Genomic DNA, 20,895 nt, shown 5'->3' on the forward strand with positions numbered 1-20,895 from the left:
GGACAGCAGGACATCCACGCCCTTGGCCGTCCCTGGCCAGGCCCCCGGGGCGGCTGCTGTGGCGTCCACAAGAGCAGGTGGCCAAGCTGATGAGGAACTGCTGACGCCGCCGATCTCCTGGGCGCTGGCGCTGGGACAGAACGTGGACGAGCTCGGAGTGGGAGCTTTGGGGGATGATGGGTGCCCGGATATGGAGCCCTGCCCAGTATTCTTCCTGCTTCGGGCCAACGTGACCGGGCAGAGCCCAGGCCTGGTGGGAGAGGCACCGGGGCAGGGACGGCACGAAGGGCAGATAACCAGGCGGCAGCTGTGTTGGGGGCGAAGCGCAGGGTCAGCGCCCTTCACGATGAAGATGGCTTTCCTTCTAGACATGGCTGGCTCCTGGAGTCTGCCCTGACCGAACGACTTTCTCTCTTTCTCTCTTTCTTTTTTCTCTTTCTTTTTCCTTCCTTCCTTCCTTCCTTCCTTCCTTTCTTCTTTCTTTCTCGCTTTCTGTGGTGCTGAGGATGAAACCCAGGGGCATTTTACCTCTGAGCTGCACCCTCAGCCCTATTTTTTATTCATTATTTGAAACAGGGTCTCACTGAGTTGCAAAGGGCCTCACTAAGCTGAGACTGGCTGCAAACCACGATCCTCCTGTCTCAGCCTCCCAAATGCTGGGATTACAAATGAGTACCACCATGCCTGACTCTGTCTTTTTCTTTTTTTCTTTCTCCCTTCCTTTTTTTCCTTTTGGTACTGGGAATTGAACCCAGGAACATCCTACCCCTGAGATACACCCCAAAAACTTTTCATTCTTTTATTTTGAAACAGGGTCCTGTTAAGTTGTTGAGGCTGGCCTCGAACCGTTGATCCTCCTGTCTCAGCCTCTCAAGTGCTGGTTTACGGGGTGTATCACCATACCTAACTCTGCCCTGACCTTCCTTTGCAGTGAGAAGGAAGGCAGATGACCACCAAGGCTCTCCTGTCTGCTTCTGTGTGATATGTTTGATATTGGGTTGTTTAATTGAGAATCAACTAAATGTCAAACGTATCCTGACAGCGGTAGGCAATTCAGCATCTCTCTCTCTCTCTCTCTCTCTCTCTCTCTCTCTCTCTCTTCCCCCTCTCTCTGGTGGTGCTAGGGATTGAACACAGGAGCATTCTACCCCCAAGCTACACCCCTAGCCCTTTTTATTTTCTGTTTTGAAACAGGGTTTTGCTAAGTTGCTGAGACTGGCTTCGAACCTGTGATCATCTGGTCTCAGCCTCCCCAAAACTGGGAATACAGGCATACAGGCATGTACCACCACACCCTGCCATACCTCTCTTCTCCGCCTCAACTTCTGATGCTCTGCAGCTCCTGTCTTTTTTTTAAAACTGAACCTCTTCTCTCCCAGACCCCTTGAAAGATCAGTAGGTGTGACCTCTGTAGATTTCACTTTTATTTTATTTTATTGTGGTACTGGCTCTTCTACCTCCGGGCTATACTCCCAGACCTATTTTATACTTTATTTGGAAACAGGGTCTCACCAAGTTGCTGAGAGCCTCACTAAGTAGCTGAGGCTGACCTCGAACCTGTGTGATCCTCCTGTCTCAGCCTCCAGAGCGCTGGGATTACAAGCATGTGCCACCACTCCTGGCTATAGATTTCAATTTTTAACTTGAAGGGCTGTTGTGGAAGGAGGAGAGAACCAGAACGTGAAAACTGAATCTTTCTTATCTTGTCCCCTTCCATTAGAAGGGCTTCATCTCTTTTGCTTCTCTTCTTGTCCTGCTATCCACCTCTCCCCAAATCCACTGCGTCCCCTCCCTGTTGCCCTGGTTCTGTAGCCTCTCTCCGCTGGTCTCCAGGGTAGGTGTCTGGTTTTTCTGCCTTCCTCCAGGTGGGCTGATGCTTGGTCATCTAGTCTACCGCTCATAGTCTGCTACTGCTGTTTTAGCTCTCATGAGTGGACTCTGCCTCTTCTCAGTCTCTGTCTTGATGGGTTTCTCAGTCCCTGCCTCGCTGAAGCTCAGCGTTAACACTAACTCTCCTTGACATTATGACTAGAGCCATTTATATTCACCCAGATATCTCCGGTCACCTTGAGCAGTGCCCACCTCTCCCTTGGCATGCTCTTGGGTGTATGGTGCCAGCGTACAGGGATCAGTTGCCACCTGTTAATTGCACCAAGTGGGAACATGGGCATGTTTTGGATCTAAACCAGAGAGAAAGCTGGGCGTGGTGGCGCACGCTTGTAATCCTAGTACTTGGGAGTCTGAGACAGGAGGATCCCAGGTTCGAAGCCAGCCTCAGCAACTTAGCAAGGCTCTCAGCAACTTAGTGAGACCTTGTCTTTAAATAAAAAGTAAGCCGGGCGTGGTGGCGCACACTTGTAATCCCCGCGCTTGGGAGGCTGAGACAGGAGGATCGCACAGGTTCAAAGCCAGCCTCAGTTACTTAGTGAGGCTCTCAGCAACTTAGTGAGACCCTGTTTCCAAATAAAATATAAAAATAGGTATGGGAGTATAGCCTGGAGGTAGAAAGCCTCTGGGTTCCACCCCCAGTACCACCAAAATAAATAAATAAATAAATAAATAAATAAATAAAATAAAAAGTAAGATAGGCTGGGGGTATAGCTCAGTGGCAGAAACCCCTGGGTTCAATCTTTAGTACCACAAAGAAATTTAAAAAATATTTTTTAATCACTATGGGCCACAGAGGGCATGATTTTATGTGGATTAGCATCACACTCCCTCTTTCTCTCCCCACCCCACTGGAAGCTCCGGGGTGGGATTCCATATCGCAAGCATACCCTCTTACTACATTCTTGTGGCGCTCAGCGGGAGAAGAACCACGTCTCCCTTGCCAATTAGAGACTCCCAAAATAGCGCGGCCATTTGATCTGGGGATCTGGGGGACTTGTCAAGGCTCATGAGTGACCTCCCCTCTTCACTACTGCCCAAGGTCCCTGAATACCAGCAATCACCAGATGAAACTCCATGAGTAGAATCTGGTCCGCATCCAGCAGTGTGGGGACATCCTGGAGGGAACGGAAGGGCAACGAGGACCCTCGGGGTGAAGACGTCATTCTAGAATAGTCCCAAAGTCAACCCCGCCATTTCAGTTTTCTCCCTTCCTCTGTCCACACCTTTGAAAATACCCAAAGAGCTGCCCAGTTTTAGGGAGAGTTATGGAGGGGGAGGGGGAGAACCTCTCCCCTTCCCCCTCTTTCCATTGTCTAAAATCAGCTTCAGCTGTTCTTATTTTTTTGGTGGTGATGTCAGTTCATCAGTGTGTCTCACCCTGTGTTCCCCAAGGAGAACAATGATGGGGTGGAGGGAGCTGGAAAAACCCTATCAGGAATGAGAGGCGGGGCCGGGAGCACAGATATAAGGCTTGGGCCGGTGACTGCTAGCCGCTCAGGCAGCAGCCCCTCCTTTCCTGTCTCTGGTTCTCCTGTGTTCGCAGGTGATCTCACCCACCGCGGCGGCTCATGATGGAGGCCATCAAGAAAAAGATGCAGATGCTGAAGCTGGACAAGGAGAACGCCCTGGACCGGGCAGAGCAGGCGGAGGCCGAGCAGAAGCAGGCAGAAGAGAGGAGCAAACAGGTAGGCGTGGCGTCGGTCTCTCACCTGCTGGTGAGACTGAGGGGCTCTGCACAGGAAAGGCAGTGGCCACTGGTGCCCGCTTTGGGCGGGAGGGTCTCCCCCGCCTCAATGAATGGGTAGAAGACATCCAGGGTATCTACCAAAGACTACCTCTGTGACTTTTGCAAAGTCAATGGTCCCTTCTGCACTTAGCTGAAACTAAGAAGAAATAGACCATGTTTTGGAAGAACTCCTGACTTCTAGAGGAAAAGGTAAAATTGAACACCTAGCATGTCTTTGAAGATGGCATTGTAAGTCTCTATGCCCTTAGCTACCTAAGACTCTTACCATTCAAGAGTCTTGGGTGAAGACCCAGCATGGCGTGGTCATCTTGGGGCCAGAGATTCTGGGTTCACAGGTTAAGCTGCAGCATCTGGATAAAGAGTCTTTCTGGGGCTGGCAACACGGAGGCTGGGCTCGGGGGTCCAAGAGAGTCCTGGTCTGCATGGTTGTGCACATATGGCTTTGCGCGTGACTCTCTGCATACTTATAGCTGGAGGACGAGCTAGCAGCCATGCAGAAGAAGCTGAAAGGGACGGAGGATGAGCTGGACAAGTATTCCGAAGCTCTGAAGGATGCCCAGGAGAAGCTGGAGCTTGCAGAGAAGAAGGCAGCTGATGTGAGTATTAGCATAAGGGGGGACGGGCTTAATCTACACATTTAGATCTCCATGTTAATAATGTGACTATATGCCAAACATATAAATCCTTGCGCATTCACCAAACAGATGTCTATACCCACACACATTTTTGTAAATAATCACATGCTGATATAGCTTCAATTTGGCATATGTGTTCTTTCTCAAAGACATACTGAAGCTGGGAGTATAGCTCAGTGGTCAAGCATTTGCCTCATGTACACAAGGTCCGGGGTTCAACCCCAAGCATTGAAGAAAAAAAATGTTGAGCCTGGCATGGTGGCGCACGTTTGTAATCCCAGTACTTGGGAGGCTGAGACAGGAGGATCCAGGTTCGCAGCCAGCCTCAGCTACTTAGTGAGGCCCTCTGCAACTTAGTGATAATCTGTTTCAAAGTAAAGAAAGAAAAGCCAGGTGTGGTGGTGCACGCTTGTAATCCCAGCATTTGGGAGGCTGAGACAGGAGGATGGTGTTTCTTGGACAGCCTCAGCTACTAAGCGAGGCCCTTCGCAATTGAGATCCTGTTTCAAAATTAGAAAGAATTAAAAAAAAATAGGGCTGGGGGTGTCGCTCAGGGGTAGAATGCCTGTTGGTTCCATCCCCAGTACCGCCAAAAAAAAAAAGAAGAAGAAGAAAATATAGGTCTGGGGGTATAGCTCGGAAGTAGAATGGCCTTGGGTTCCATCCCCAGCAGCACATGTCCACAACACAAAAAGTTACTGTAGAAGTCTAATTTTTATCTTACCCACCCCCAGGCCAGGAATGTAGTTATCTTTTCCAGGACCTGGACAAAGGGAGGGAACTCCAAGTTCCTACTCCTGTCCTGTGTCCCACTTCCTCCCCCAGGCCACATTCTTAGCTTTTGTATCCAACAACTTGGCATGTGAATTTGTGTATTAATAGGGAACCTCTCATCTCCCAACTGCCCAACAAAGCCAGCTTGGATTTCACAATGGGAAATGGAGGTCATACTGACCCTGGCCCTATATGGTTTTGTCTTGACCAATGTGGGCATCTGCCCTTAGGTCTCAGAGATACCATAGGAAGTCCTCCTCATGGGACAGCAGAGAGGTCCCGGGAATGGAGGAGCATAGATACTCAGGAGGAATTTTAGGAGATAAAAGTACCTCCAGACTTTACTGTGTGCTCTTGAGTAAGTGACTCTGTTTCTTAGGCTGAATTTTTCCTGTTTGAAAAGAAAATGAATTGCCTTTTCCTCCTCCTCTTTCCTCCTCCTCCTCCTCCTCCTCCTCCTCCCCCTCCCCCTCCCCCTCCCCCTCCCCCTCCCCCTCCCCCTCCCCCTCCCCCTCCCCCTCCCCCTCCCCCTCCCCCTCCCCCTCCCCCTCCCCCTCCCCCTCCCCCTCCCCCTCCCCCTCCCCCTCCTCCTCCTCCTCCTCCTCCTCTTCTTCTTCTTCTTCTTCTTCTTCTTCTTCTTCTTCTTCTTCTTCTTCTTCTTCTCCTTCTCCTTCTTTGCAGTACTGGGGATGGAACCCAGGGGCATTCTACCTCTGAGCTACACCCCCAGCCCTATCTTTTATTCTTTATTTTGAAACAGGGTCTCACTGAGTTGCGGAGGGCCTCACTAAGTGGCTGAGGCTGTCCTCAAGCCGGATCCTCCTGTCTCAGCCTCCCGAGTGCTGGGATGACGAGCCTGCTCCATCACACCTGGCTTTCCCACTTCTGATCCTGTAATCACCTACCTCACTTCATATTCAGCCTTGAAATTTGCTGTAAAGTGAGAGACTAGATAGACAAGCTTTTTGGAAGAAAAGTACCATAGGAATACTTCTTTGGGGTGGATGCTGGGGATTGAACCCAGGGTCTTTCACTGAGATACACCCCCAGCCCATAGTGATTGTTATTTACTTATGAATGCCGGGATCTTGCCAAATTGTTGAGGCTGGCCTCAGGATTTGCCGTCCTCCTGCCTCAGTTTCACAACAGCAACAAAAGAATGTCCCGGGCTTGATGAAAATAGAGTCATTTTTCAGCAACTAAGTTAATAAAAAAAAATAGTAGCTTATATTAGGTAAAATCACATTTGGAGCCAGGCTTGGTGGTATAAGTCTGTCATTCCATTACTTTGGAGGCTGAGATAGGAGGATTACAAGTTCAAGGCCAGACTTAGCAATTTAGTGAGACCTTGTTTCAACATAAAAAAATAAAATAGGGCTGAGAATGTAGCTCAGATGTCAAATGCCCCTGGCCTCAATCCCTAGTTCCAAAAGGGAAAAAAAAATCACATTTGATTTTGAAAGATGGCTAGGAGGTTGGAGATTTAATTCAGTGGTAGAGCACTGGTCTAGCATGAGAAGCCCTGAGTTTGATCCCCAGCATGCAAAAAAAGGGAAAAGAAAGAAAAGCAAATAGCTAGGATGCCGGGCGCGGTGGCGAACACTTGTAATCCCAGCACTTGGGAGGCTGAGACAGGAGGATCGCAGGTTCTCAACCAGCCTCAGCTCCTTAGTGAGGCCCTCCGCAACTCAGTGAGGCCCTGTTTCAAAATAAAGAATAAAGAATAGGGCTGGGGGTGTAGCTCGGAGGTAGAACGCCCCTGGGCTCTATCCCCAGTACTGGGGAAAAAAAAAAAAGTCTGTTAGGCCAGGTTGAAATGAAAACTGAAAGAAAGGTTTTTCTTTTCTGCGCGCGTGCATGCGTGCGTGTGTGTGTGTGTGTGTGTGTGTGTGTGTGTGAGCGCGCGCGCACGTGCATGCGTGTGTGTTTGTTACTAGGGATTGAACTCAGGGGCGCTCTACTTCTGAGCTAACCCCAGCCTCAGCCTCTCAAGTCCTGGGATTATAGGTATGTGCCACCATGCCCAGCAGGTTTCCTGTCCTTAAACTATCATCTAGGGTAAACCTGCCACAGACTGGTTTTGTCAATAAAGTTTTATTGGAACCTAGTCATGATTGTTCATTTACATATTGTCTATTGGCTTTCTCCCTACAACAGTATAGTTACCATAGAAGCCCTATTACTTGCAAAGTCAGAAATTCTTTCTTTCCTTCCTTCCTTTTTTTCTCCCTCCCTCCCTTCTTCCCTCCCTTTCTTTCTTTCTTTCTCTTTCTTTCTCGGAATTGAACCTAGAGGCATTCTAACTCCAAGCTACACCCCCAGACGTATTTTACTTTTATTTGGAAATATGGTCTCATTAGGTTGATGAGAGTCTCAGTACTTGTTGAGGCTGTCCTCCAACCTGTGATCCTCCTGTCTCAGCCTCCCAAGTAGTACTGGGAATACAGGCATATGCCACCACACCCAGCTACTATTTAGCTTTTTCGATAAAATACTTGCTGACCCCTGTCTCATAGAGCCAAAGATGAAAAGCAAAGTGTTCACAGAATTGGGAAATTGGGAAAAGTTCTGATCAAGGAGTAGTAACATGGTTTAAAACAGAGAGCAAGCTAGGTGGAGGGGACACACCTGTAATCTCAGGTGTATGTGTGTATGTATGTATGTGTGTATGTATGTATGTGTGTGTATGTATGTATGTGTGTATGTATGTATGTGTGTGTGTATGTGTATATGTATGTATGTATGTATGTGTGTATGTATGTATGTGTGTATTTGTAGTACTGGGGATGAAACCCAGGGGCTTTCTACCTCCGGGCTACACTCCCAGACCTATTTTATATTTTATTTGGAAACAGGGTCTCACTAAGTTGCTGAGAGCCTCACTAAGTAGCTGAGACTGGCTTCGAACCTGAGCGATCCTCCTGTCTCCGCCTCCCAAGCGCGGAGATGACAAGCGTGCGCCGCCACTCCTGGCTTAATTTATTAGAGAGGCCAAGGATGGTGGGTTGTAAATTTGAGGCCAGCCTGGGTAACTTAGACCCTGTCCCAAAATTTAAAAAATACAAAATAATAAAAACAACCAAAAAGGGCTGGGGATGTAGGTCAGTGACAGAGCATTCTGAGTTCAATGCCCAGGACTACAATAAATAAATAAATAAATAAATAAATAAATAAATAAATAAGAACTTTGCAGTAAGGCTGGGCGTGTTGGCGCACGCTTGTAATTCCAGTACTTGGGACAAGTACTGAGACAAGATGATCGGGGTTTATGGACAGCCTCAGTACTTAGTGAGGCCCTTTGCAACTTAGTGAGATCTTGTTTCAAAATAAAAGGCTAGGGGTATAGCTCAGAGGTAGAATGCCCCTGGGTTCCATACCCGGTATAAAAATAAATAAAGAAAAAAAGAAGCTGTTTAGGGAAGAAACAAGAGAAAAGAGGAGTGCGGGTTAGGACATAAGACATAACACCCTTTTTTAGGAACAGGGCATAGAGGGCTGGGGAGAAGGGACAGAGATGGGCACACACACCTGTTGACGGACTGTGTTGTCACCAGTAAACAATAGCTCGGGCCCTCCCGCCCACCTATCATGCTTCCCAAGGCTGTCGGGAGTCAGCCCATCTGTTTCCCTGGATCAAGAGCAGATTAGCTGTCCAAATCCACCAGCCTCAGGAACGCGGTGGCGCTCTCAACACCCCTTTGCTGGATTTAGGATAAGGTCGGCTTCTTCACTGGGGCGAAGTGAGGTGAAATAGCGCCCCCTGCTGGTAAATACCCAAAGGACAGCCTACCTTCTCCCACAGCCCCACTGATTAGACTTGCCCCAAACAAGCCGGAAAACTTTTCTCTCTTTCTTCTTTCTTTCTTTCTTTCTTTCTTTCTTTCTTTCTTTCTTTCTTTCTTTCTTTCTTTCTTCTTGTGGTACTGCGGATGGAACCCATGAGCATTCTACCTCCAAGCTACACCCCCAGCCCTATTTTTTTCTTCCTTCCTTCCTTCCTTCCTTCCTTCCTTCCTTCCTCCCTTCCTTCCCTTTTTGCAATACTGGGAATGGAACCCAGGAGCATTCTACTTCCAAGCTACACCCTAGCCCTATTTTTTATTCTTTATTTTGAAACAGAGTCTCACTTAGTTGCAAAGGGCTCACTAAGTAGTAGCTGAGGCTGTCTGCAAACCGCCATCCTCCTGTCTCAGCCTCTTGAATGCTGGAATTACAAGGGTGCGCTACCACTCCCAGCTGTTATTTATTTATTGCAGTACTAGGGATGAAACTCAGGGCATTCTACCTCCGAGCTATACCCCAGCCCTATTTTTTATTCTTTCTTTTGAAACAGGGTCTCAATGAGTTGCAAAGGGCCTCACTAAGTAGCTAAGGCTGTTCAGGAACCGGGATCTTCCTATCTCAGCCTCCCAAATTCTGGGATTATTCTTTATTTTATATATTTTGTTGTTGTTGTACTAGGGGTGGAACCCAGTGGCTTTTCTACTTCCAGGCTATACTCCCAGACCTATTTTATACTTTATCTATATATTTATTTACTTATTTTATTTTTTTGTGGGTTTGGGGATGGAACCCAGGGGCATTCAATCTCCAAGCTACACCCCCTGCCCTTTTGTGTGTGTATGTGTGTGGTACTGGGGTTCCTGGAAGCCCTTCTACCTCCGGGATACACTCCCACGGGCTACACCCCGAGACCTATTTTTTTACCTTTTTATGTGGAAAGAGGGTCTCTTAAGCCAACAAGGCTGGCTCCGAACCAGCGTGATCCTCCTGTCTCCGCCTCCCAAGTGTGGGGATTACAAGCCTGCGCCACCATGCCTGGCTGTAGAAAGCAATTTCTAACTCATAAATGCTTCCTTGGGTTACCTGGAAACAGAAGTGGCAGTAAAATTGGTGACGACTGGTGAAAGTTATATCACAGAATGGAGGTTTGATTACACAGTCCTTTCCAGGCACTTTTTTTTTTTTTTTTTTTTTTTTTTTTTTTAGTATTGGGGGTGGAACCCAGGGGCTTCTACCTCCGGGCTCTACTCCCAGACCTATTTTATACTTTATTTGGAAACAGGGTCTCACTAAGTTGCAGAGGGCCTCACTAAGTAGCTGAGGCTGGCTTGGAACCTGTGCCATCCTCCTGTCTCAGCCTCCCAAGTGCTGGGATTACAGGCGTGCGCCACCACGCCCAGCTTAATGTTTAAATTCTCAAGTCTGAAGTCATTCCAAAGTTTGAAGGAGCTGGTAGGTCAATTGATGATCAAAAGGAACAGGGAAGTTGGTGTGGTGGTGCATGTTTATAATCCCAGTACTTGGGAGGCTGAGACAGGAAGGATCAGCGGTTCAGGGCCAGCCCCAGTAACTTAGTGGGGCTCTCCGCAACTTAGTGAACTGCTCTTCCAAATAAAGACTAGCTGGGCGTAGTGGCACATGATTGTAATCCCAGAGCTTGGGAGGCTGAGACAGGAGGATGGCACAGGTTCAAAGCCAGCCTCCCGGGAGCATATCCTGAAGGTAGAAAGCCCCTGGGTTTCATCCCCAGTACAAAAAAAAAAAAAAAAAAAAAAAATAATAATAATAATAATAATAAAAAAATAGGACCAGAGGTGTAGCTTGGAGGTAAAATGCCCCTGGGTTCAATCCCCAGGACCACACACACACAAAAAAAAAAAGCAACAGGGGTAGCTGGGTGGGGTGGCACATACCTGCCATCCCAGTACTTGGAAGGCTGAGATAGGAGAGTCACAGGTTCAAGGCCAGCCTTAACAACTTAGTGAGACACCGTTTCAACATAAAAAATAATAAGGACTGGGGTGTAGCTCGGAGGTAGAATGTTTGTGGGTTTATCCCTAGTACCAAATAAATAAATAAAAGGCGGCATGGTGGTACACATTTGTAATCCTAGTAATTGGGAGATTGCAAGGCCGAGACTGGATGATCACAGGTTCCCAGCCAGCCTCAGCAACTTAGCATGGTTCTTCTCAACTTAGAGAGACCCAGAGGAAGAATCCAAATAAAATAGGCCGGGCGTGGTGGCGCACGCTTGTAATCCCCGCGCTTGGGAGGCGGAGACAGGAGGATCGCGCTGGTTCGGAGACAGCCTCGCTGGCTTAAGAGACCCTGTTTCCAAATAAAAGTATAAAATAAGTCTGGGAGTGTAGCCCAGTAGAAAGGTTTTCAGGAACCCCAGTACCACCAAAAATAAATAAATATATAAATAAAAAAAAAATAAAATGGGACTGGCGGTGTAGCTCAGAGGTAGAAATGTCTCTGGGTATAACACACATACACACACACATACAAACACATATAAACACAAAGAGTAATAGAGAAGACTGGTGTTTTGATATTTGTGTGTGTGGGGGGTACTGGGTATGAAACCCAGGGGCCTTCTACCTTTAGGCTACACAATATATATTGTGGTACTGGGGGTTTCTGGAAGCCCTTCTACCTCCGGGCTACACTCTCAGACCTATTTTATACTTTTTTATTTGGAAACAGGTTCTCTTAAGCCAGTGTGTCTGGCTTCGAACCTGAGCGATCCTCCTGTCTCCGCCTCCCAAACGTGGGAATTACAAGTGTGCGCCATCATGCCCGGCTTTCCCAGACCCATAATATATATATATATATATATATATATATATATATATATATATATATATATTTTTTTTTTTTTTTTTTTTTTTTTTTTTTTTTAATTTGGAAACGGTCTCTTAAGCCAGTAAGGCTGGCTTTGAACCTGCGCCATCCTCCTGTCTCCGCCTCCCAAGCGCCGGTATTACAAGTGCGCCACCACGCCCGGCTGCTATTTTATATTTTTATTTGGAAACAGAGTCTCACTAAGTTGCTGAGAGCCTCACTCAGTAGCTGAGGCTGGCCTCAAACTCCGCGCAGTCCTCCTGTCTCAGCCTCCCAAGTACTGGGATTACAAGCGTGTACTCCCTGCGTGTTTTCTTTTTGTTTTTGTTTTGTCTTTTTGGAACTGGGGATCAACCCAGAGCGCTACACCTGCAAAGCAGGCGCTTTGCCTCTGAGCTACATCGCAACTCCCTTGTTTTGGGCTTTTGTTGTTACTGTTTTTTGTGGTACCGAGGACTGAATCCAGGCCTCCAACAGTAGGCAAGCATTCTACCACGGAGCTGCATCCTTTGCTTCTGGTATTCTAGCCTGAACACACGTTTATTACTGGTGCTAAATACAATGAGAATTTAATCAACCTGCCTATCTCTTCCTCCCCAGTAGTTTCCTTTATAGGCTTCAGGTTTGAAGCCAGGCGATGGAGAGAACCTACCTGAGCAAAGTTTGTAAGGAAGCTTTGAAAGATGTGGACCAGAAAAGCCTTTTAGGGGAGGGTGGGGGCCGACGCTGGTAGGATGTTTATATTGTGGAGAGGAGACAGGGCGCCCTGTGGGTAAGTGCTGGCAGGTAGGCTTTGGGGAAGAGCTGAGTCGCAGCAGGGTACACGGACCAACCATTATGGGCAGCCTGCCTGGCGGGAGAGGCTAGACCAGGGCGCGCCTCCCAGTTACCATGGTAGCCCGCCTCGTCCCAGCCCCGCCCCTCTTTCTGGCCCAAGGAAAGGCCGGCGGGAGCGGTCCGTTGCCCAGGGCGACCGGAGGCCCCGCCCCCGCCCCGCCCGCCTGTCCCTCCAGTGGACGGCCTTCCCGCCTGCCTGGCAGTGGGCGGGCACACCGGCGGTGGCGTCACATCCGGGCGGGTGGGTGAGTTCCGGTATTTCAGGGCGGAGCAGGAGGAAGTGGGGAGAGAAGCGGCTGCAGCGCCGAACGGAGGAGGCAGAAGCCCGAGATCGAGCAGCAGCTGGGTGGGCACCATGGCCGGGATCACCACCATCGAGGCGGTGAAGCGCAAGATCCAGGTCCTGCAGCAGCAGGCCGATGATGCCGAGGAGAGGGCTGAGCGCCTCCAGCGGGAAGTGGAGGGAGAGAGGCGGGCCCGGGAACAGGTACGGAGAGGGCGAGGCGGCGCCGAAGGCAGGGAGCGCGCTGGGAGCCAGGACCGCGGAGGGGGCCCTTGTGCCGGGGAGCGCGGTCCCCTGGGGCCGGGAGCGGAGTTGGAGCCGGGAGGGTGGGTGAGCCTGAGCTGCGATCAGACCGCAGGCGGGGGGGGGGACCTGGGCGCTCTGGCGAGCAGGCTTGACCTTTGAAGGAATGGAGCCTCCCGGGTCCTGGGGAGTGGCTTTCTTCCTCCTCTCTCCCCGCAGCTCATTCATTCGGTCCCCGGGAGCCGGGCGCGGCCCGGGGAGGGGCTCAGCAGCCTTCCCTCCCCCACTTCCCGGTGGAGGGTGGGGGCACTCCGCTCTTGCCGGAGGTTTCCGGCCCCAGTGGTAGGAGGGAGTGGGTGCTCTTTTGCTCTGGGAGGGCCAGAGCCTCACCTCCTCTGGAGGGCGAGGGCCGAGGGGTGGGAGCCCCCGGAAAGCCCCCGGCTCGGCCCGCTGGCAGCCTTTCCGCTCCCTCCTGCTCAGGAAATGAGGCAGCAGTCGGCCGAGAGGAAGCGCGATGCCCTCCCTCCCGGGAGGAGCGGAGGCCGCAGCACCGCCTCCCATCCTCTGGCCTGGGGCCCTTTCCTCTTACGGGGAGCTCCTGTAACTGCGGCACCCACACTCGCTCGACTGAGAGCGGGAGGGGAGGAGATGCTACTGTCCTCTCTAGTGCGGTAGGAGCCAACCAGACTTGCCCGGCCCTACCCACGGTGACCTGGAAGCAGGAACTTCTGCTGGATTCAGACCTTTATTGCTCAAGTCTGATCAGTGCAAGTCCAGCTAGTTATTCTTCCCCACAGAGCTGATAAGAAGAGTCTGGCAGGGAGTCCGATGCCCTGCCAGTCTCAAGGGTTCTGATTGACATGGCTGATGTGGTGGATGCAAACCGAATTGACTTCCGGGTGGGTCGAGTGATTGTTCTTTGCTACTTTCCTAGTTATCCAGTGCAGTTTTTTAAAGTCATTAGTTGTTTAACTAGAAGTTGTAACATAAAATGTTGGCGGAATGAATGGTGATTCCTGCGATTTCTTTTTTTTTTTTTTTTTGGTTGTTTTTCTTTTTTGCGGGTCTGGAGATGCAACCCAGGGGCATTTGATCTCTGAGCTACACCCCCAGCCCTCTTTCTTTCTTTTTCTTTCTTTTTGGGTAGTACTGGGGATGGAACCCAAGGACCTTCTACCTCCGGGCTACACCCCAGCCCTTTTTTAAATTCTTTCTTTCTTTCTTTCTTTCTCTCTTTCTTTCTTTCTTTCTATTTTTGGGTAGTACTGGGGATGGGACCCAGGGACCTTCTACCTCCGGGCTACACTCCCAGACCTATTTTATATTTTTTATTTGGAAACAGGGTCTCTTAAACCAGAGAGGCTGGCTTTGAACCTGTGCTATCCTCCTGTCTCCGCCTCCCAAGTGCGGGGAATAAAAGCTTGTGCTACCATGCCCAGCTTTATTCTTTATTTTGAAACAGGGTCTCACTAAGTTGCAGAGGGCCTCACTTATTAGCTGAGGGCCTCACTAAGTAGCTGATGCTGTCTGCGAACCGCGATCCTCCTCTCAGCCTCCCGAATGGTGGGATTACAAGCGTGGGCCGCCACGCCGGGCTCCTCCTCCTTGTGATTTCTTGAAAGCATTTTTCTCTTTAGAAGTGGCTGGCTAGTTTTAGTAAGTGGTAAGATTTCCCAAGGTTTAGGGTGCAGTCTTGTGGGGGTAGCCCATCTCCTGAGTTGAGGCTTTGATTTTGAAGGATCTTGTGAGTGAACTAATTGTTAACTGTTGCAAACATTTGAAGACCTGACCGGAAAACTTTTTTTTTTTTTTTTGTACTGGGGATTGAACTCTTAAGTTTTATTGGTGTTCTTTATCATGCTTCTCCTTGATAAGCCCCCCCCCCCTTTTTGTTGTCCCAATAAAGGGTGACTAAAAATTTTTTGGGGGGGATAGTGGGGTGACATTTGGAAAAGGGTAAGAAAAGGAGGATATAGGTGTCAGGCGAGGTGATACTCACCTGTAATCCCATACTCAGGAGTCTGAGACTGGAGGATCATAGGTTCGAGGCCAACCTCAGCAATTTAGCAAGACCCTGTTTCCAAATTAAAAAAATAAAATAAAATTGAGCTGGGGGTGTAGCTTGGAGGGTAGAATGCTCCTGGGTGCAATCTCTAGTACCATTAAAAAAAAAGAACAAGAAGGTAGTGTTGCCCTCTAGGTTAATACTTTAAGATTTTTTTTGTAGCTGGGCTTGGAGATGGTCGTACCTGTTGTCTCCCTAGGTGGATTTTTCCTCTGTTCAGTATGCCAGCAACTTCTAATTATCAATTCAAGTGAGATGGACTGGCTGGGTGACTAGTGGCACCTTCTCATCTCTTTTGTTCCATAGACCAGATAGCTTTAAAGGGGAAGACAAAGTATAGCAGAAGGAACTGGCCATCGCATGTGGTGAGCTGCAGTCTTAGGCTTCCCTTTTGTTTAAATATGGGTACTCAGCCATGCGTGGTGGCGCATGCTTGTAATTCCAGCATTTGGGAGGCTGAGCCTGGAGGATCGCAGCAGTTCGGACAGCCTCACCTACTTAGTGAGGCCCTCAGCTACTTAGTAAAACCCTGTATCAAAATAAAGAATAAAAAATAGGGCAGGGGATGTAGCTCAGAGGTCGAATGTCCTTGGGTTCCATCCCCAGACCTGCAAAAAAATTATGTGAAATAAATAAATATGGGTACTCCTCAGCTGGGCGTGGTGGTGCATGCTTATGATTCTAACATTCAGGAGGCTGAGACTGGAGGATCGAGGTTTGTGGCTAGCCTCAGCTACTTAGTGAGGCCCTTAGCAACTTAGTGAGACCCTGTTTCAAAATAAAGAATCAAAAATAGGCTGGGGAGCCAGGCGCACGCTTGTAAATGTAATCCCAGCATTCACGGGAGGATGGTGGTTCGCCGACAGCTTCAGCTACTTAATGAGGCCCTCTGCAACCCAGTGAGACCCTGTTTCAAAATAAAGAATAAAAAATAGGGCAGGGGGTGTATTCAGAGGATGATGGTGTGTGTGTGTTGTGTGTGTTTCCCAGGACTTGGTAGTTTTTCTTGTAGGAAAATTTGGCTCCTTTTTTCCTTGCCCTTGGTGACCGTGGGAAGGCAAGGATGCCCAGTAAGCAGCCTAAGCTACCCCCTTGCTCAGAGCCTCCGGACTTTGCATGTTGAGCTGAGGTCTGGGGAGGAAGTCCTCAGAATGGGGAAGTGGAGTAGTAGTTAAATATTGATGAAACCAGTGACTGCTGCTCCCCAGCTCGGGAGAGCATAATTGTGTCTGCTCTGGTGAACTTTCAACCCTCCTGGGGTGAAGCCACTCGTGGGAAGGGTGGGGAAGGCCTGGGCTACCTGTTTAATCTCCTGGGGCTTTCTGGAACGTGGGTTAGGCAGGCTCCTCCTTTCCAGAGCTGGAAGCTGAGCACTCCCTGATGGTTTCAGGGTGCTGTTGGTGGGACTGTGCCTCTTCTGGTTACTTTGTATGAGCATCCAAGCTGCCCTGCTTGTGAAGCTGGATGGGACCAGCGCCGAGACATTGGGGTTGTTCTGAGAGCCTGCCTTTCTCTTCCGCTTTAGCCTGGAGATTGACCTTTTAGAATGGAGCACTTTGTCAAATCCACTTTCAGTTTTGAGTTTCCTTTGTTGCTTCTGGCTTAACTTACATAGATGACAGGGTAATATAAATACAGTCTTTTTCCTTTTTTTTTTTTTTTTTGTGGTACTGGAGATGGAACTCTGGGGGCATTCTACCTCCAAGCTATACCCCCAGCCTGCTCGTCTTTCTTTTCTTTTCTTTCTTTCTTTCTTTCTTTCTTTCTTTCTTTCTTTCTTTTTTCTTCTTCTTTTTTTTTTTTTTTGTGGTACTGGGGATGGAACCCAGGGGCTTTTCTACCTCTGGGCTATACTCCCAGACCTATTTTATATTTTATTTGGAAACAGGGTCTCACTAAGTTGCTGAGCCTCGCCAAGTAGCTGAGGCTGGCTTCGAACCTGTCTGTGTGATCCTCCCATCTCAGCCTCCCGAATACTGGGATTACAAGCGTGTGCCACCACGCCGGCTGGAAGAGCTGTTTTAATCCTGGTTTTAGCTCCACAGAGCCCGTCTCTGGAAGGGGTTAGGCTGCCTGGTGGACTAGCAGCAGACTTTATCACTTAACTTTGGTTGAGGCTAGTTTCAGCTGCTTACCATTCTCCACCCCCCAAACCAGAGCACACAGCTCTGGGAGAGGCAAACAGTCCTTTGGTCTGAGTGCCCGCCCTTAGGCTCCACCTCTGTTTACTTTGGGGTAGGCCGGTAGCGCTAACTAACCTCTTCCTTCCCTTGCCCTCCCCCTGGGTAACATTGAAATCTCCCAAGGACGCCATCTTTAGCTTCCTGGGTAGATGCATTTGTGCGCACAGGGAACTGCAGCTGTCCTTTGCTCAAAGACCTCAAACCTAACTTTTCTAGTACTCTGTTCCTTTGCACTCTGTCTGTGATTTTTATCTTAGACAAGCAAATAAACAAAAGCCACGCTTGTAAGATGGCAGGTTCAGCAACTTAGTCCCTCCGCAATTTAGTGAGACCCTGTTTTGAAATCAAAATAAGCTCGGCCTGGTAGCGCGCTTAATTCCAGCAGTTGGGAGGCTGAGGCCGGAGGTTCGCAGACAGCCTCAGATACTTAGTGAGGCCCTTTGTGACTCAGTGAGACCCTGTTTGAAAATAAAGAATACAAAATAGGGCTGGGGATGTAGCTTGGAGGTAGGATGCCCCTGGGTTCCATCCGAAGTTCTGCAAATAAAAAAAAAGGGTAAAAAGTAGTGCTGGGGGTGTAGTTAGGTAAAATGCCCTTCCATCCCTGGTAACACACACACACACACACACACACACACACACACACACTAAAATAAAACAGGGCTGGGGGGATGTGGCTCGGAGGTAGAATGCCCCCTGGGCTCAATCCCCAGCACCAAAATAAAGAAAGAAATTCCAGTGTGACTGTGCTAGATTTAAGGTAACCCCTCTGTCCTTGACACTCTCCTACCTCTAAGTCCCAGTGTTCTGTCAATTTCTTGCCTCTAGGGGTGTGGTTTAGTTTGAAGTGTGTGGGGGGGCACTGGGGATTGAAACGAGGGGCATTCTACCTCTGAGCTACACTATTTTAGCTATGTATTTAATTAATTACTTAATTTATTTGGTGGTATTTGGGTTCCTGGAAACCCTTCTACCTCCAGGCTACACTCCCAGACTTTTTTTAAATTTGGAAACAGGGTCTCTTAAGCCAGCGCTGTGACTTTGAACCTGCACGATCCTCCTATCTCTGCCTCCCAAGCGTGGGGATTATAAGTGTGCGCCACCATGCCCAGCCTTATTTTATCTTTATTTTGAGACAAAGTCTGGCTAAGTTGCTGAGGCTGGCCTCCAACTGGCGATCCCCCTGTCTCAGCTACCCAAGTAACGAGATTACAAGTGTGCGCCACCATGCCCAATTTAGTTTGGGACTTTCTTTGGGGAGGGGGGTGGTAATATTTTACCCAAAGTCATGCTGGCCAGGTGCATCCAAGTAATCACAGCACCTTGGCAAAGAGGAGGGTCACAGCTCAAGGCCAGCCTCCGAAACATAGTGAGACCCTGTTTCAAAATAAATAAAAGAGCTGGGCGTGTATGCTTATAATCCCAGCATTTGGGAGGCTGAGACAGGAGGATAACAGTTCTCGGACAGCCTCAGCTACTTAGTGAGGCCCTTTGCAACTCAGTGAGAACCTGTTCCTAAATAAAGAATAAAAAATAGGACTGTAGAATGCCCCTGGATTCCATCCCTAGTTCCGGGGTTGGGGGGGAGATGGTTCCGAGAAGTGGTACTTTTTGTGTACCCTGCAGAGATGGGTGGACAGAGTGCATAGACTGGCTGGAAGGAAAAGTCAGGTTGCCTTCCTTATTCTCTTAAGAGTATCAGATCTTGGTTCCGCAGGCTTTTTTGTTTCTTTGTAAAGAGAACCAGAGAACTGGTCCTCTGAGAAGAAAAGCAGTGTCCTGGACGCTCCTTGTGGGTCTCTGAAGCTTTTCTGGGGTTTTCCATCTTGGGTTTGGGTTTTGATACAGACTTCTGTGCCTGCTGTTGTGAGGATAGGAAGATGGGTTTTCTCCTCCTCCCTTCTCAGTCTTGCAAAGAATTCTATTGTAAAGGCTGATTTGTGGGAGCTGCTGCCTGTGCCAGCTTGTTGTCATGGAAACCACAGCCCCGCCCCCGTAGCTCTTCCACTTTGGGCCACTATTGAGCTGGATGGGGATTTACATTTCAGGAGCCTCCTCCAAATCCCGGTCCTTTTTTTTTTGTTTGTTTTGTTTTGTTTTGTTTTGTTTTGGTATGTTTTCGTTTTAGGCATCCGAAGGGGGTCAGTACTGTACTCCCAGGGTTTCTCAGCTCCTGCCCAGTGGCCTGACTTGGCTCTTGCCTGGTTGGCCTCGTTGGGTTTGTGAGGAGAAATCTGTGCTGTCCTACGGGACATCTGTTTTCCTGGAAGAGACAGAATCAGAGAATCCTCGTCTTTGTGGTGTAGTGAATAGTTCAATTAGAGACACCAACGGTTCCTTAGTAATTTCAGCTTATGCAGATGGCTCGCTTTCCTCCTTCTTGTAGTTTGGTGGTTGGGTTGTTGCCCCAGCTCCCTGCACCCCCTCCTCCCCAGTCCCTTGAACCTCCCCTGCTTGTATGTGGAAATTTTTCTTCCTATCCTGCTTGATAGCAGTTCTCTTATGGGCCATATCCTTCCCCGTAGGACTAGTGGCCCAGATTTCTACAGCTGCCGCCACCCCTGCCGGCCAGGGAGAAATCAGGGTAATAGGATTCAGGCCCAGTCTGGGCTGGAGAGGAGAGATCGCGTTTACCAGGCACTTGGATAAGCATCTTGAACTGGGGAGTGTGCAGGGCAGATTAAATTCCTGCATGGTTAAGGCAGTCACCAGGATGCTTTTCTACCAGGAGAATCTGTCTTCATGTGGACTGCCTCCTTTCCCCTCCTTTTCCTGGTTTCCTTACTCCGTCGCATGAACAGGAACTTGTACTTTGCTGCTGGGGGAGCCAGGGAGAGAGAGGATCCCCGGAAATTGTATGGGAGAGTTGAGGCACAGCAACAGCTAGGGAATAATTCAGAGATTTGGGGGACCAGTGCTGGGACGGTGAAGGTGTTCTCTCCTCTCCTTGGCCTTTTTGTTGTTGATAATGGTAATTTTTTTTTTTTTTTTTTTTTTGGGTGGTGCTGGGGGTGGAACCCAGAGGCTTTCTACCTCCGGGCTATACTCCCAGACCTTTTTTTATTTATTTGGAAACAGGGTCTCACTAAGTAGCTGAGGCTGGCTTTGAACCCGTGAGATCCTCCTGTCTCAGCCTCCCAAGCGCGGGGATTACAAGTGTGCGCCACCACGCCCGGCTCTCTCCTTGGTCTTTTTGTTGTTGATAATGGTAATTTTGGTAATGGCGCCAGAGCAGATACTTTTGGCCAGAAACTGGCTCTTCCTTGTGACCTCATGGAGGTGAGGGAACTTGTTAAAGAGGTGAGGTGGGGAGTACGTATTCCAATATTATTTTTTGTGTGTGTGGTACTGGGGATTGAACCGAGGGGCATTCTATCTCTGAGCTACATCCCTAGCCCTATTATTTATTTTAAACCAGTAAGTGGGGCTGGGCTTCACTAAATAGCTGAGGTTGGCCTTGAACCTGCGATCCTTCTGTCTCAGCCTCCCAAGTACTGGGATTACAAGTATACACTACCATGCCCTGCTCATTTATTTTTTTATTTTTATTTTTTGCGGGTCTGGGGACGGAACCCAGGGGCATTCGACCTCCGAGCTACACCCCCTGC

At 49.0% G+C, this 20,895-nt stretch overlaps 1 protein-coding gene across 13 annotated transcripts in view; it reads left to right on the plus strand.

The window, feature by feature from the left end:
• Positions 1–3,458: 3,458 nt before the first annotated feature.
• Positions 3,459–20,895, plus strand: part of TPM3 (tropomyosin 3) — a gene marked incomplete at both ends in the record, with an annotated part of 38,752 nt that continues 21,315 nt past the window's right edge. For 7 of the 13 annotated variants that reach the window (XM_080692573.1, XM_080692567.1, XM_080692575.1 and 4 more), the window contains one exon: positions 12,869–13,000. In XM_080692573.1, the coding sequence (XP_080548699.1) occupies positions 12,869–13,000 (132 nt within the window). Of the gene's footprint in view, positions 3,576–4,107; positions 4,234–12,868; positions 13,001–20,895 lie in introns of those variants that run through there. The other 6 variants (XM_080692564.1, XM_080692569.1, XM_080692572.1 and 3 more) reach the window with 2 other exon arrangements.

The sequence above is a fragment of the Muscardinus avellanarius genome (assembly GCF_963383645.1).
Source record: "Muscardinus avellanarius genome assembly, chromosome: 3".
Classification (NCBI taxonomy): domain Eukaryota; kingdom Metazoa; phylum Chordata; class Mammalia; order Rodentia; family Gliridae; genus Muscardinus; species Muscardinus avellanarius.